This window comes from Aptenodytes forsteri, unplaced genomic scaffold, assembly GCF_000699145.1.
Source record: "Aptenodytes forsteri isolate BGI_AS27 unplaced genomic scaffold, ASM69914v1 Scaffold73, whole genome shotgun sequence".
In the NCBI taxonomy this organism is placed as follows: Eukaryota; Metazoa; Chordata; class Aves; order Sphenisciformes; family Spheniscidae; genus Aptenodytes; species Aptenodytes forsteri.
This window is the reverse complement of record NW_008796215.1, coordinates 3,187,350-3,203,828: the sequence shown is the minus strand read 5'-3', so window position 1 is coordinate 3,203,828 and position 16,479 is coordinate 3,187,350. Positions and strand designations below refer to the sequence as shown.

Sequence of the window (16,479 nt, the reverse complement as noted above, 5' to 3'; positions counted from 1 at the left end):
GCCAGGCTGTGAAGGAGGGTGGGAGCCACCTGCTATGCTCTTCTGAACATCCTACACGGGCAAAATCAGGAGAAGTGTCTTCTTGAGAGAGCAATCAAATGTGTAAGGGGAAAGGAGCAAGCCCAGCTAAGACATGGTCTACCCTGCCGCTGTAGGGGCCTTGGTCCTCTCAGACTCCTTAGAGGGAGGTTTGTCTTAAGGCACAGAAAGACAGATTTCCCTGCGCTGCTTCAAGTACAAGTGCATAATTGCAGCTGGCCTTTATGAAAGGAGCACAGAGAATGAAGGAGGATTTGAGTGATTACACACCATCTGGCCCTGGACAATAGCTGCCAATTGCTACCTAATTTCAATACAGGGAAGCACTACCGCACTCACAAACTACATCAATATGATTTTTACCCAGGTAGCGGTAGGTAAAAATGCTTGAGAAAAATTATAGCAAACATCTGGAAAAGAACTATACATTAAAGCTTATAACTGAACGAAATAATGCAGGAAATACCTACTAACATCATTACTCACTTCATCTATGAATTAGAGTAAAAGCTATGTATTAGAGTAAAACTGTGTGGTTGATATACTTTGACAAAAGCTAAGAAGATTAATGCATTTTAAATTTCCATTTGTTTTTCTATACTAGATAGTTTAGATTCAATAGAGAGAGTTGGAAAATAGTTAGATAGTTAGAATACCTTCTGGGGGTTTTTTTCCTGTTTGGCAAAACATACTAGGTGTTTAAAGCTGCAAGATATGTTAGGGCACTAGTACTGTAATGTAATGTAATATTTTATTTATTAAGTGATAATTGCATTTTTTTGTAAAACACTTGTGTTCAAAGAATCATAGACATCAAATACAGAAAAGATTTATCCTCAAAAGTTTATCCTCAAATCAGTGTGTATTTTTTTTCTATAGGAATTAGAGTCGAATCTCACTTAGAATTCTAAGACTCACTGTCACTGGATAATCAAATGCTGGGCTGTTGATAACTGAGAAACACCAGTCACTGCTGATGCAAGTACAGTATAGATGTCTGAATGTCTTCATTCTTATTTTGCCCTCTGCCAAAATACTACATACAGTCGAAAAATCTACAGCAGACCTGAGGAACAGCTAACTACGCTGGCAACTACCACCTAATAGTCTCATTGTCTGTTCTTATCTTTTTTCCTAATTTCATTGTAGTGCATTATTTCTATTTACATTCTCTGGTGCTCACATACGTCATCCAACTCTTTGATATGCATACACTTTGCAAATACAAACATTAACCATATAGCTCTACTGTACTGGAATAATAACTTAATGTACTGCCCTCCAATGTTGATTTCCTACAGAGTTACAAGCTTCTGTTTGCATTCTAAATGTGCATCTATCTTCTAACGTTTCTGCTGAGATGGGGTTCGCAAGGTATTTCTAAAACAACTACCTGATTATAACTCTTAAGAATCCTTCAGTTTAATGAATCCTGCAAAGTTAAGAGAATGAAAGCAAGATTTACACAGATTTACTGGAAGTAAAAAAACATGAAATACCCAAGTAGGATCTCTCATCTGTTCAAGGAGGGAAACAGAAAGATAATCGGTCATCTTTGGCTCTACTTTAGAAGATGGTCTATCTCCAAGCAGATAAATATCATCTGTCTTTCGTGTTTGATCAGTTCTATTGTCTCATATGTCAGATGATTTCTTTGTTTGTCAGAGTCTTATAATTTTTAATGACACCATAAATATGATTGCCTTGGCCCCAAGGACTGTAATTATGAAAAAGAATTTGGTGAGAGGAATTGAGATGCCTGAGCATTAAATAGAGAGAAGCTTAAATACACTAAGGAACATGTAGATTCTGTCTTTTACACACAATGCCAATTAGTCAAGCTTTAAGTCCTTCCGTGCTCTTATTCAGTCAAGGCTAGGGAAAACTAATCTTTACCTTTTTAGAGATTAGAGTTATATTGAAAAGCAATTAAAATAAAAAACAAACAGTGGGGAAAAAACCCAAAATGTAAGAAAATGACATTTCAGATTTTCAATATCCCAAATGTATGGGAACAATGCATACTCGAAGTCTTTGTTTAAAATGTCCACAAGCATCGTGAATATTGGGTGTGTGAGGACTGAAAGATTCAGCACAGCAGAAACAGTCTTAATGCAAATAAGATCTGGTTTTTTTCACAGCTTTTTGGCTTCCTCTCAAGAGAATGATGCCACACATGAGTGGAGACAGACCAATAATTCTTTGAAGTAGCAGGACAAACTGTTTTAAAATGCAAAGAGCTGGTTTCTGCACAGAGGATCAGAGGAAGTGGTAACATTGATTTTTCATCTTTGTGGTTTGCACCGACACGTTATTAGTCTGTTGGGTAAAACAAAGTTGAGACAACAGAAGTGATCAAACATGAAAGACAGATGACACTATCTGCCTAGGGATAGTGCATCTTGTAAATTACACCCAATCCCTCTGTCAAAAATTAAAGAGCAGTTTAGGGAAGACCAGCCCACAGAGTTGCATGGAATTCCTGATGCAATTGATCTCAGGAAATGGCATTTGGGCATTCTTGTTCCTATCACAAAAATAATGGGAAAAGGTTTGTTTCCCTTATTAAATCCCATGGCTCTGAGTAAGCATTAAGTTATACCTTTATTATTATTTAGCTACACCAAAGATACAGAATTTCACATTAACAGAATATCTGAGAATAACCAATACAGACCAGGAGAATGAGGGCTGGGTTTCAGACATTTTGAATCATATAATAAATTATTCACAAGCTGAGAGCTTCTGCATCAAAAGTAAATTTATTTTTTTTCAGAAATAATGAAAGTTGAAATAGTGATTTTTGTCTTATGATGGTAAGATGATTGATAATATACCAAGAGCAAATAGACAACCAATCTGCAAGCAAAAAATCAGTGCAGCCATTAATGGAATGCTTTGCAAAGGCACGGATTAAGGACAATGGTTAGCAGCATGTGTATTTGACTACATATTTAGTGGTCGCTAATGATTTTTCATATTTCATAGAGATATGACACATATCATCTTCTGCACATACCATTTTCTACAAGATAATGCTAAAGAATGGAAGCGATTGCTCACTAAGAATTGCTGGTCAGTTAAGCTCCATTAATTTCTCAGCTGCAAAATTTTGATCTTTTCACATGCTGCTTCCCAGACGTGTTACCAGAAACACAAGGAAAAACTCAAACTGATAAAACTGTACTAAGACAATATCCATGAGTTTGTTAACAACATTTTGAGGATGAGGAAGAATTACACTGCATAGAGAGATTCAAACAACGTGACATGTCAGCATTAGACTTTGATTAGACTCCAGCTCTAACAAGTCTGAAGAGATCAGCTTATACCCGCAGATGTAGAAGAGTGTAACAAGCCTACAGGCTACATGAAAAATTCAAAGATCTCCTCCCATTATCACTACTGAAAAGCTTTCTAACAGTGTGCTCTGCTAGACTCAAGTTCTGGAACAGATCACCTGAGGAAGCTGGGGACTCTCCACCCCTCTCAGAGAAGATTTAGACAAGCCTCGGTCAGGGCAGGATCAATGGATCCTGCCTCCACGCTGGGGATATGAACTGCTCAGAACCTCTTCCTCACTTACTCTGTCTAATTCCCAGGAAAGGAAATTTTACAGGTAGTTTCTGTCACAAGTTCTTAGATATCTTTTGTTGGAATTCAGCGCAGGCCTGAGTCTGAGCACAGAAACAAAGCCTAAACAAATTATTTTCAAGAACTTACGAGTAAGTAGGTAAGTACTTTATAATAAGCACCTCAAACACTAAACACCAGCTTTTATCACAAAGATTACTCGCACATTATATAATCTATTCCACTAATTTACAACTCATCAGTCACTACAACCAATTATTTATCTATCCCCAACACCTTCAATTATAACTGTATACAATGACTTTTGTTTAATTTATATTTTTCCTAATATTTGTTGTTTATGTCATGAAATTATTTACCTTTGTACGGAGACTAGAAAACCAGGATGAAGAAAAATCATATTCATAACACTAATAAAACCCTATTTTGCGGAAGAGTACTTATTCTTCCAAACCAAAATCTCTAACTCCTTTACCCCACTGCGATATTTCAACACCATAGAAAACATCATCTGTGACCACGTTATCTCAGCTGTTCTCTGACCACCACAGAGGAATTCAAAATCAGTGCAAAATCCAGGCTTCATAAATACGGCACCGATTTCCTTAGCACACTTTCAAATCTCATTAGTGAACAAAACACCCACAGAAAATAAATGCGACTTTTCTACAGACTACAAATGCAGACTATGCATGGAGCTCTTGAGCGTGGATAAGAGTCAGTGAACAGTGATGAGGAAGCTGGATCCAAGAGCTTGGTTTTCGTTCTCTTGAATGTGACAAAAGGCCTTGCAGAGGGATCTGGATAGATTGGAGCATTGGGCAATCATCCATGGCATGAAACTTAGCAAGAACAAATGCCGGATTCTGCACCTGGGATGGAGTAACGCCGGGCACAAGTATAAATCGCGAGAGAAGTGGCTGGAGAGCAGCCCTGCAGAAAGGGACCTGGGCATGCTAGGTGACAGCAGGGTCAACAGTTGCATTGTATTCAGCGTTGGTGTGGCCTCACCTTGAATACGGTGTGCAGTTCTGGGCCCTACAATTTAAGAAGGATGTGAAGGTCCTTGAATGCGTCCAGAGGAGGGCAACAAAGCTGGTGAAAGGGCTGGAAGGCATGTCCTGTGAGGAGCAGCCAAGGACTCTGGGTTTGTCTAGTTTGGAGAGAAGGAGGCTGAGGGGCGACCTCATTGCTCTCTACATCTTCCTGAGGAGGGGAAGTGGAGAGGGAGGTGCTGATCTCTTCTCCCTGGGATCCAGTGCCAGGCCACGTGGGAATGGATCAAAGCTGCGCCAGGGGAGGTTCAGACTTGACATTAGGAAACATTTCTTTACCGAGAGGGTGGTCAAACCCTGGGACAGGCTTCCTAGAGAGGTGGTCGATGCCCCATCCCTGTCAGTGTTTAAGAGGGATTTGGACAATGCCCTTAACAACACGCGTTAGCTTTTGGTCAGCCCTGAAGTGGTCAGGCAGTTGGACCAGATGATCATTGTAGGTCCCTTCCAGCTGAAATATTCTATTCAGTTCTGTTCTACTCTGTTCATTCTGATGCTGGAGGTTCCAAATACACATCTGCTGCAGGTCTGTTCAGCATCTTCTGAAGCCCTGTGTCCAACCAAATCAGGAAGGCCGAGCCCTGCTCTTGCTTTGTGTCCTATTTGAACATTGTCCTTTAAATAATGCTCTGCATTTATTATTAGGAATATCAAATCTAAAGTCTAAACCTTAATGCATTAAAAGGTACTGTTAAACCAGCAGTTCTTAAGAGTTGCTGTGGCGAAGCATCAATGTTAATTGCCAAGCTGTCATTCACGGATCTTAGCGCAGAGACATGTCTTCCGTGAAATGCCCAGTCAATCACCATTGTCTAAAACAGAGACTCTGTGGCACAGAGAGTGAAGAGGTGCCGCAGGCGTCCCCAGACACACAGACTTATCCCACCAATCCGCAGTACTTAACTTCAACTTTTGTTTTGTAGGTTTCTGCTGGTCTTGTTTGTCTGGCGATTTACTCCTCTCTCTTTGTGGCATTATCAGTACCCCCAAAGAGAATAGGAAGTGAGAGATGCACTGATGACACTGAATGTCTGGAGGTACGCAAATCTGCTTTAAGAATATTTGAAGCAATTTCACGCTGCTGTGTCCCTAAATTTTAGCCATTTTCAAGGGGTTTTTTTTAAGCTTGTTTCAGACCAAGCCTATGTATCAGTCTTGGAGCACGGTGTCTTCAGGCTGGGGGAATTCTGCGGAGTGTTTTTGTGATGCAGCCCTGTTCTGTATGACTAACCTGTGCCCCCGTGGGCATAGCAAACAAACCGCTCACACAGCCGTGCAAAGGCAGCTTTCAACAACCGTGCAGTTGGTTCCATCTCTAGGAATATCCGGAGTCGCAATCAACGCTGGAAAAACCGTCTGCTGTTCTGAAGCAAGAGGTGATCTCTAGATCAGACATGGTATCTACTCACAGTCGTGACTTTGAGGGCGTTGGCAGCAAAGTTTACATCTACAAATAGCGATCTCTTCTTTAACAATCTTGTTCTTACTTTTTTATTAATACAGATACAGCTCTAAAACAGCAAGTATGTGAAAACTGTAAACTCTGACATGCAAACCAACACACTGTCTGATTGCTTTACAAATTGAAATCAAAATGCATTTCATGTCATACCATTGTGCAACTACCGGAGAAATGATGCACGGACAATTCTATGTAGCGTTGTTTAAAATTTAGAGCAATGAGGGAACTGTAAGTGTTATTTTCAGCAAAAAATTAATTTTCCAAGGTTGAAAGCAGCTGGAATAACACAGACAGCCTCTCTGCTACTAACAGAAAAAATAATTACTGTAACAATTACAGCCCCTAAATCAATTTGGCTGCTTTTGACCATGTCCTTTAATAACCTAGGACACAAAATAAGTCATCTTTTACAAAAATGATCTCCACCTACCAGCAAGACCTGTTTTCTTCAGACCAGGTACAGAGTAGCTTTGAAACATACAGTCAAGAACATTTACTACTTCCCTTTCAAAGACTTTTTTTTTTAATTGCCTATGTGGAATTTTCACTCAGGAAAAAAAAAAGTAGAGAAATACTGGAAAATCCTCATGAACTAGAAACCCATACAAACTTAAGGACGGGCTCAAGGACAGGTGACAGACTGCAAACTATGTAATTTTTGAAAGATGCCAAGATTGAAACCAGAGGAACACAAATCTCAAATGTATGTTTTGTGGAGAAAGAAAAAATGGGATGAAAGGAGAGTGGGGGAAAAAGTGGGTTACTAAATCTAACAGCTGTACATCTTCCTGAAGCATCACATTGAGAAAATACTTTGCATTGTTACATAAATTTCCCTGTAGCAAGAAAACGTGCAACTACATGAAATCCGTATTTATCCCTGAAAAAAAAACTAAAAGCAAAACAATTCATGACAGTTTAATTCCAATAGGAAGAGACCTGGTGACCGCGATGCAGCGAGGGACCACATAGCTGTTCTTTTGCGTGACCACTCCCAGTGGAAAGGACAGGACTGAAGCATGAATGGGGGGCAATCGATCGGGATGCTGCAACGAACCACCCCGGGGCCCAAGGCTCTCTGTGCTTCCCGCTTCGCTGCAGCCGCTTATCCACCGTACACCTCAGAAAGGGGCTACCTAAGTCAGCACAAAGAAAGGGAATCAAGGAGAGGAATAACATAACGTACATATTACATACTAGTTGTCACAAGCATTATTCTTGGATGCCTACCTTTCCTCCTGTGGGTACTCCTGCTTCGCCCTTGTTTGGAAGCAGTTTCAAGCTCATCAGTGGCAACCTGCTGCAAACTTCTATTCTTTTGATGTGCTGTTTTAGCAAGCTAAGACAACTCACGAACGAGTCAGACACACAGCAGGCACGTGCCTCCCCTCCTAAACTCACTTAGCCCAGCTCACTGGACCACACTTCACTCAGGGCTATGTGACTCCATGCCAGGAGTCAGGCATCCAAAACGTGGATGAAGCGAGATTATATGTCACAATGCCCATTTCTGAGAAACAGATCTTCATCCACAGATTTCTTCTCATTCCTTCCATAAGGCAATATGCATATTGTTTTTAAATAAATATGCATTTATTAGTATCTTGTTTTAATAATGTAAGTACTATACAGTTAAAAAGCAATTTGTCATAGTTTTACTTTAGGCAGCACCGTGCTTTTGTCTGTGTAATTACTCTGAATAGGGCTACATATTCCTTTGTTAATGCAATTCACTCAGTCATGACCAGATCCCTTAAATGACACAAGGAGAAATGCATCTGCCGTCTCATCTGACACAGTCAACTTGCTTAGATAGGAAATAATTTTCTTTGTGGACTAGTAAGTTTGAAAGCTCCGTCTCATTACCCAGTAACTACCACTTCAACACTTTACAAAATCCCCTAACTATGCATGGTACCACAGTCTTCAACAAAGACCAAGGAGCTCAAAGCAAAATCCTCGCCGTCTGAGCCTGGCTAATGCTGTTGACTTCCAATAAGAGTATGCACATGCAAAAATATTTGCCGGACTGTAGCCAAAAATTTAGAAGTGATTTTCAAAATTAATAAAGTCAATTAATATGATTAATTAGACTATATATTTTATTTTCATTTTTTAAAAATTACAACATTCTAAAAAACATTTACAATACATCAAAATTCATTAAAATCCACATATAAGATATGCAAACGTTAACAGATTTTGAGAGAGTGTTAACAAACTTTCCAAGAAGGGGTGGAAAGTGGTAACTTCACTCTTCCAAGAAATATTTTTTAAACTGTGACTTTCACTTGTGATAAGAATCCATTCGAGATATCAAATGCTATAACTGACACAGTGCTGTCTAAACTATTTTAATGCCAAGAGTTTAGATAGCAGAGAATTAAAATTATCAGAAACCCACATCTCTGAGTATAATACATAAAAGAGCTGGTGACCCAGGTGTCACCTTGATTAAATAATATTATTATTCAGTAGCACTTAAGGATGCCTAGCATTTTGCAGAATAAAAACTCATTATAGTATTAGGCACGTACACAAACAACAGTCCTCCAAAATGGACGATGCCATGAAGCTTTTGCTGCCCACCCTCTATTTATAAGCAAAACACTTTCCAAAGTCTTTTCCTCCATGTGACACCTTGTCACTGACCACTTAACTGCTGGTAGCACTGGGATGCAGCGGTCTGACTCTTGCTAGTCTGGAGAGGCCGAGTCTAAGACACTGAGTAGGTGACTTAACCGAAACATATTTCATAGAGTTATTACTGCTTCCTGATGCAGCTGAAAATAATTTTAAAACAAAAAGAAGGTGTAAGAAGTTTAGAGGGGAAAAAAATAATAAATCGTATGACTATTGTCTTTTCATAGCAGAATAAAAAAAAGTATTCTAAAGATATTGCAAAAAGGACTGAACAACATACCACAGAAGCACATGAAAATCAGCATACTCACCGGGAATCAATTTGTTTGGGAGCCAACGCAGCAGGTATGGTGCACGGTTTTAATTAACCAGCAGCACACTGGAGCAACACTGGACAAGCACACAAAAACTGTTCCCTGTCTACTGTGCATTTTCAGGTGCTCACGCAACTGAACACAATTCCAAGTGGGAAAAGGAGGCTTGAGAGAAAGGAGCCAAATAAAAGGAAACGTGTACAGAAAAGAAGAGTAAATATGAAGGAAAATCAAAGAAAGAGGCAGGAGTCAGCAGCAGCATGCTCAAACACCTTAAGAAAATAAAGCTTCTAAGCACTTGCTTCACTAGAGCAGTTAAAACACTCCAACATTTTTCTAATATTATTTGTTTGGAATAGATGATAACGCAGCACGTACCAGAGATAAAGAAAGCTCTTAATAAGAGAGAAATGGCCACAAGACAATCTCTTGATTAAGATTTGATCCACACTCTGGAAAATATTTTATTATCCTCCCCACATAAAGGAGTTAAGGTTAATTCTGTAAGAGGAAAAGAAGCAGAGAGCGTGCTTTTCTTTCTTTTTTTTTGTTTTTTTTTTTTCTCCAATCTAAGGTCAAAAGAATACCTTTCATTATAAGAGGGTAGTAATTTTTCTGAAATACTGTTTATTTGTTTGTTTGCTTTTAGGAGAGAGTGCTAAAAACTTAAGTCAACTAATGTATCTGTTTATAGTTACAATCTTACAGGTACCTGGTGGTATCCATTTAGGCTTCTTGTCTGTTACAGGACTTGATGTATGTAAAGGCCTCCCAACCGGTTCTGAAGAACTGGACATCACCTTTTGTGTTGGCTCAGATTTTTGTTCTGTTATCCGTGAAGGAGAAACTACAGGTGGTACTTAGTTGGAAAATAAAAGCGACCTTAGAAAGATACTCTTCAGCAGAGGAATCATCACACTGCATTAGATGATAATCATGGTACAGCACGACTCTCCACATTGAGTGAAATAAAGAGGATATTATTAGATTGTCACATCTTTAACAGTACATATTTATACAGTCAGTCCTGTTATACTCTGGAATTTCAATCCTGGTCTGAAAACAAGCAGTGTAACAATTTCTTGTTGAAGACCTGACAGATACCGAATTTCTAAGAGGGAAGAGTCTTCTGTCAGCTACACAAAGCAAACCTTCCCTTGTCATAACTAAAACTGATTTTAAACTAAATTACTAAATTACATGTTGTAAACTCAGGCCTGAAACTAAAACACATTACCGAGTCAGACACAAGATTAACACCATGATAAGAATTTTCTTAAGCTATTTAAAGTAAATTGTGTTAGCAACACAGTGAACAATTAACACTGAAGGGCATGCATATTTAATATTTTTTGCCAAGCGGTTAGTAGAACTAGCATTGTTTAGCTATCCTTGAATTAAAAATTCATAAATGCAACTGCAAGAGGAGGCTCCAAGATTATAATTAAAAAAAAAAAAAAATCCTCAGATCACTCATTGTAATTTAACCTTTTCTTAAAAGCTAGATATAGTTATATAAAAAGAAATGAACTTTGGCTATTCACTTTTGTCTGCTTTTATTGTAAGGAGTGTTAGTTTACTATAAGGCGTTTTTTCTTTCAGGATTTTTTTCTACCCTCCTTCCTTTACTCTGCATATAGTCATTTTCATCATAACCCTGCAGTCAGTCTGTCAGCCAAATTTATCTATTCCTTCAGTGAAAATAAAAGGAATTTTTATTATAAAGAAGTCTATTTCAAATTCATAGTACAAACTGACCTGTAGTATTAATCTTGGATTTGGGAGTTTTCTGCTCTCTTACAGCTGGCATCTTTTGTTTGGTTTTCTTTTTATTTCCTTTGGCTTTCTTCTTTCCCATAGCAAAGTCTTCATCATCATCTTCACTATAATCTGAATCTTCTTCTGACTCCTCACCTACAGCAAGGAAAAGGCATGTCATCTCTTCACAGGAAATACAGTTTACTATTACTCCACGGCCTTCTAATCACATTTTGGATATAAAGAATCAGGATATCTTTAGGATATAGTAAAATAAATTCGCACGTATTTATATGCTGAACTGAGAAAGAAATAGCCCCCGTAAAACATTCTGTATTTACAGAATTCTTGCTCTGTACTTTAATAATTCAATGCCCTGGTATAAACTGCATACAATAATGATTTTAGCAGCAGAATTACCAATATTCCACGTGTGCAAGATGAAAAAGTTAAAATTATTTGGCAGGGCTTCTGATTTTTACATATTCTTAGTCATGAGTATTAAAAATGGGAAAACATTATGTCCCATTTCAGCTGTAAGAAAGATTTTATAGATTTATTATTAAAAAACCCCAAACATTAGCCAATATTAAAAATAGTTCTCTATCAACAGGAATATCTGGATTATTCCCCTGATATTTTATTTCACTGACAATTCTAGAAATATTTTCCAATAAACCTTGCGGTAAGGAATAAAAGAATGGATACAGACACGTTAACCATTGGGGAATGAGAGAGAGATGTGCATCATACTCTGCAGGCATCCATACTAGGCTGCTATCAGAGGCAGAGTGTGAGGCTAGGCTGACCTCCAGTCGGGTGCAGCATGGTTTGCTAAGAGTCCAGGACTGGAGGAAGGAAAGAAGGGAGGCTACTTATTTTTTTAAATAAGCTTAAAAAAACCCAATACTGCAAGCACCAACACCTGACTACTCCAGAGCTGCTGTTTTGATGCGAACTGCAGAGAGCAACTGGAAAAAAGAACACAGGCTCTTTAAAGAGACAAAACTTTCCTGGACAAAAAGGGTAAAATAAATTTGTTCTGACACACTGCAGCAAATGCAGAGAAGAAGTATCATTTTTGCCAGTTTGGGGAATGTGTATGAATAAGCTCCAATGTTTAGATTTAGTGTCAAAGTGCAACTGAGATGCCACTAGTATTAAAAGATAATGCTTCAGTAAGGGAGGGGGAGGGAATATACAGCAGAAGCAGCACGCATTTCACCGACAATATAAACTAACTGTAAGGCATCACATTCAAAGCACACCTAAGGAGAGGGTTTTTCTAGAGAGGAATGTACTGGGTACAGACTCTGGCTCAGAGTCAGTAGCATGCTCTCCCTCATCACTGTCAACGGTCAGCAACTTCTTCTGATGTGCTGGAACTTTAGATGCTGCTGTCCTTTGCCTACAGTCACCCCTAGGTACGTCATCATCCATAACCTGATTGAGACCTAGAAAACGGAAGGTGGTCTAATTAATTCAAATTCACGGTAAAACTGTTCTCCTTCTCAAAAAGAAGCAGGTATTTGAGTCCCCAGAATTCATTTTTGTGATTCTTAAGTATACTATACAGAAGCATATCATCGGCGCTTGTTTTCATGTGATTCTCATTCTACGCTTTTAACTGACCAAACTGTACTTTCTGGTTGTGAAAGTTATCAATATTTATCTGTAATCAAATTAACGAAAGGACAGAAGACCAAAAATAAAACTGGAAAAATGAAGAAGTTTCCAATGGCACAGCAAATGTTTTGGTCACATTTACTTGATGCTTAGGCATTATGGACCCTTTAAGGAGTTGAGGGTAAGTGTAGCTTCTTGAAGAAGTAAACTCAGCATCTAAAGACATCACGTCTGTTGCTTTTTCCAACTAACTTTTAGTGATCTGTAACAATCTCATTCAGCAGTCCACAGTTTTTCCCATTTTAAGACTGGACCAAACTTTTAATGAAAAAATTAATGCATCCTTCAATGTTTATTTAAGATAAAGACTCTTTTTTCCACGTAAGTGAAAAACAGAAACCAATGGAAACAAAGAGAGAAGCTACTTAAATGTATCTTGAAATGCTATTTCTGAAAAGATAGAGTATGAGAACAACTTACCTAAAAGTTCACTGTCTACACTGCAGTTGGAAAAAAGGGGTCTCCTGTGTACATTTTCTGATTCAATATTCTTACCTGTTTTAGGATCCAGAAAACAAACAAATAAACAAACAATAATATATAAAATATTAGTATACAAAAACCACATTATAAAAAGTCAAGATATTAAGAAATGAAAACAGCTAACATTTTTATCTGTCTCTAATCAAACTATATGTTTGGAAGATCTTAGAGAAGAGTAATTTTTCTCATAGAAAAAACACAAGAACATAAGAAGACAGGCACTACCTAGAAATTTTCATTTTCTTATCATGACATCTTGAAATAAAACATGACTTTCAACCTATTTCACTGTAAAATAAATTAAGTCATGTTCAAATTCACTACATGTAAATAAAGAGTGTTGCATTGAGCTGTAAAATAACCTTGTTCTTCTGAATTTTGCACCTCAAGGATATTTGCAGGTTTTTCTTTGACAGATAAGGCTAAGGCGACTTCCAAATCTCTTTGATAAAGTTTGTCATCCAAGGATATCCTGGAAAAAAAAATATGCTAAATAATAAAACAATGACATGAGTGTTATAGATCTACTTCTGACTCACTGAACTTTTTAAAATTCAAATACTTGTAAGGAGATCAATATTTCAATACATACTTATAGCAGATCATATTGTAAATATTACTTCCTGAAAAGATTTAGACAAAGTACACATTAATATTTAAAGTACGCTACACTTAAAAGTATTATGACTGCAAAACATTGTGTGTGGGTGTATATATATATGAACTAATAACTGGTATTATCACAGAAAAAGGTGATTACATTTGCTTGAAATACCACACTGAAATGTAATATTCATACACAACTCGACCACCAAAATAATCACGTTTCTTTTTTCATTGACATTGACTTGGTATTTTCTATCAAGCTTTCAATATGTTCTTTTTTAAGGAGTCAAATTCGTCTTTGTATTTCTCAGCTTTAGGAGTCCTCATTAACTCAGAATTGTTACAGTTATTTTGTACTGTAGAGATGTCAAGACAAGATCAGACATGCAAACCTGTTTCTGCGCCTATGCAGGCCACACTTGCTGGGGTTTTTTAGAGCTGTAACAAAATAGACACAGCTCACTACCGAACTCAGGCAGGTTTTCCTGACTCTACACATAATCACATTATCCCTGATTTGCAACTATACCAATAAAGCTGAAAATCTTTATCACACTAATATGTTAGTTGTTTGTTCTCAGCTGCTAAAAATGCCAGGGGAAAAAAAAAGAAAAAACAAATACTGTTCTTGAAATCCAGCCTTACACAGAGCTGACCACATTTCAACATTTCTTACCTTTTACTAGGTGTCTGCTTTTGTGACGGAGTCAATTCTTTGTGTGGCTTTTTTTGCTTCTCTTTTTTCTCCTTCTTTGGTTCCTTGAGCTGTGTTCTGGATTTTTTGCTTGAAGGTGCAGCTATACATGAAAAGTCTTCATCTGTTTAGGAAACAGCAACAAGCCTTAATGAATTTTCCTACATATGGCCAATAGAAGTCATTCAACTTAATTTCATCACATACTGAAAATATACTGAAGATAACCTTTGTGAAATGAATTGTTTTTAAAGAACACAACAGCTATAACTATGCTATTCTTAAATGTATTTTAAATGAAAATTTAACAACACCTCTTTTGCGTATGCTTTTATTCAAGAGGTAATGATTTCAATTTTTATTACCAATAAGGCAAGAAAGCTTCAATGTCCAATGTGTTACCAGATTTTCAATAACTAGAAGTTCACCTTTTGATATGCTGAACAGCAATCAATTATAATAGTCATCGCTGTCATTAAACAGTTTTGAGTTCTTGGCATTTTGGGAAGTGTTCCCTTTAATGACTCCATTCTTAAAAAAATGCAGGCTGCTCCCCTTTTTCTACCATTTTCATATTGCCTCTCACCAAATACAATGCATTTCCCCAATTTTCAAAGAAAACTAGAAGGCATGAAAACTGTTTTTCTTCCAACTGAAGACATTGCAGGTCACGGTGCCAAATAAGGAAAAAAATAATAATCTTCAGTATTCTCTAAATGACGAAAAACCTCAGATAAGATCACTAACGTTTCTTAGAATTTACACTTTTCTTTAATATTACAAGTGGTCACTTATAAACTAAGAAAAGTCATGCACCACATTTAAACTAAGAATCTGCATTAATCCATATGATTCACATGAGACCTTCAACATTATTTACTTTTGCCCTCCCCTTACCACCAATCCAAACTGTTCCCTGTATCCTGCAAACAGCATGGAAAAAAAAACCAAACATGAAAGCAAACAAATTCTGTAAGAAAAATGCATAATGCCCACAAGAGCTTAGAAGTAAAGGAGGACTGTCGTGAAAACAAATAGCCTGCAATCTATTTTTCTTATCAATGGAAATCAAAATTCGACTGCTACGTCCTTACCCAAAACCCATCAGATACAGAGCTGCAGGAGAAACATTCGATCTATGTACAGATTCACACCTCCTTTATATTCTGATTTACAATCCTGTGAACTGATAATCAGGAGGGCATGGCGCAACCAATTACCACCAAAAACTGAGGCAGGGGGAGAAAAAGATTTTCCTGCAACAAGACACAATGTACTCAGCAGTTTCCTGACATACTGTTGTTATAGTCTGGCTTGCAGCCATCATATTCTTGTTGAATTAGGATAATTAACAGTGTGCCCAGATCACTTCCAGTGAAAACAGTTAACAGCCTTCTCAATGAACTAATGTATTAAAGACACTCTGATGATGTTTTGGGTGCTGACATTAGTGTTTGGCATTTCTGTTACATACAAGAACACACCACTTACCATCATCTTCCAAATCCCCAAACTGAGAATAATCAACAATTTTCTTGTTCCTGTGGAAAAAAACATACACTATTAATCCTTTCAGATTGAGCACCTTGACTTGCTAACACTTGACTTTTGGGTAAGTCATGTTTTACAAGAAAAAAGCAACACGTGTTCAAATGTATGTATAACCAGGGCTACTGTATACAATATGGTTATCAGGAATAGCTTCTAGATTTTTTTAAATCTTAAAATAACGGTGCTCTTCGTTGTCGTCATCGTGGGAGCACTGTATTCTCCTTATGCACACACCGCCTCAGAGGTGCTACCGTGCAACTGAAATTATCTATCTCCTGGGTCACCTTTTAGGCACTTGAAACGTGTTTTCCGTGCACCTCCTAGGCTGTTTCCCATGTGACACTGCCGTCGGTGCAGGTGTTACCCTACCCAGAGGGGGCACAGGCAGCACTTTCAAGCCCACCCCTCAGCCAGGGATCCACCCGAGGGACGCCACCCGCCGGGGCTGCCGTTCGCGGGACACGGACGCCCCCGCTACCCGCCCCGCGGAGGAGCCCCGCGCCTCCTCCCAGCAGGGAGGGAAACGGCGCAGGCCCGTCCTGAAGCCCCGCGCTACAGCAGGCCACGGAGCAGCTCGGTCTGGAGGCGCAGGGC

At 38.2% G+C, this 16,479-nt stretch overlaps 1 protein-coding gene across 1 annotated transcript in view; it reads right to left on the bottom strand.

Annotated features, from left to right (window-relative positions):
• Window positions 1–8,269: 8,269 nt before the first annotated feature.
• RAD51AP1 (RAD51 associated protein 1) overlaps window positions 8,270–16,479 on the bottom strand; it is a 9,096-nt gene continuing 886 nt past the window's right edge. The window contains exons 2-9 of the mRNA XM_009288534.1: window positions 15,826–15,875; window positions 14,317–14,458; window positions 13,397–13,506; window positions 12,972–13,046; window positions 12,167–12,319; window positions 10,866–11,021; window positions 9,820–9,966; window positions 8,270–8,933 (exon numbers count right to left, since the gene is read on the bottom strand). Coding sequence (XP_009286809.1) covers window positions 8,806–8,933; window positions 9,820–9,966; window positions 10,866–11,021; window positions 12,167–12,319; window positions 12,972–13,046; window positions 13,397–13,506; window positions 14,317–14,458; window positions 15,826–15,875 — 961 coding nt within the window. The 3' untranslated portion in view covers window positions 8,270–8,805. The remainder of the gene's footprint in view (window positions 8,934–9,819; window positions 9,967–10,865; window positions 11,022–12,166; window positions 12,320–12,971; window positions 13,047–13,396; window positions 13,507–14,316; window positions 14,459–15,825; window positions 15,876–16,479) is intronic.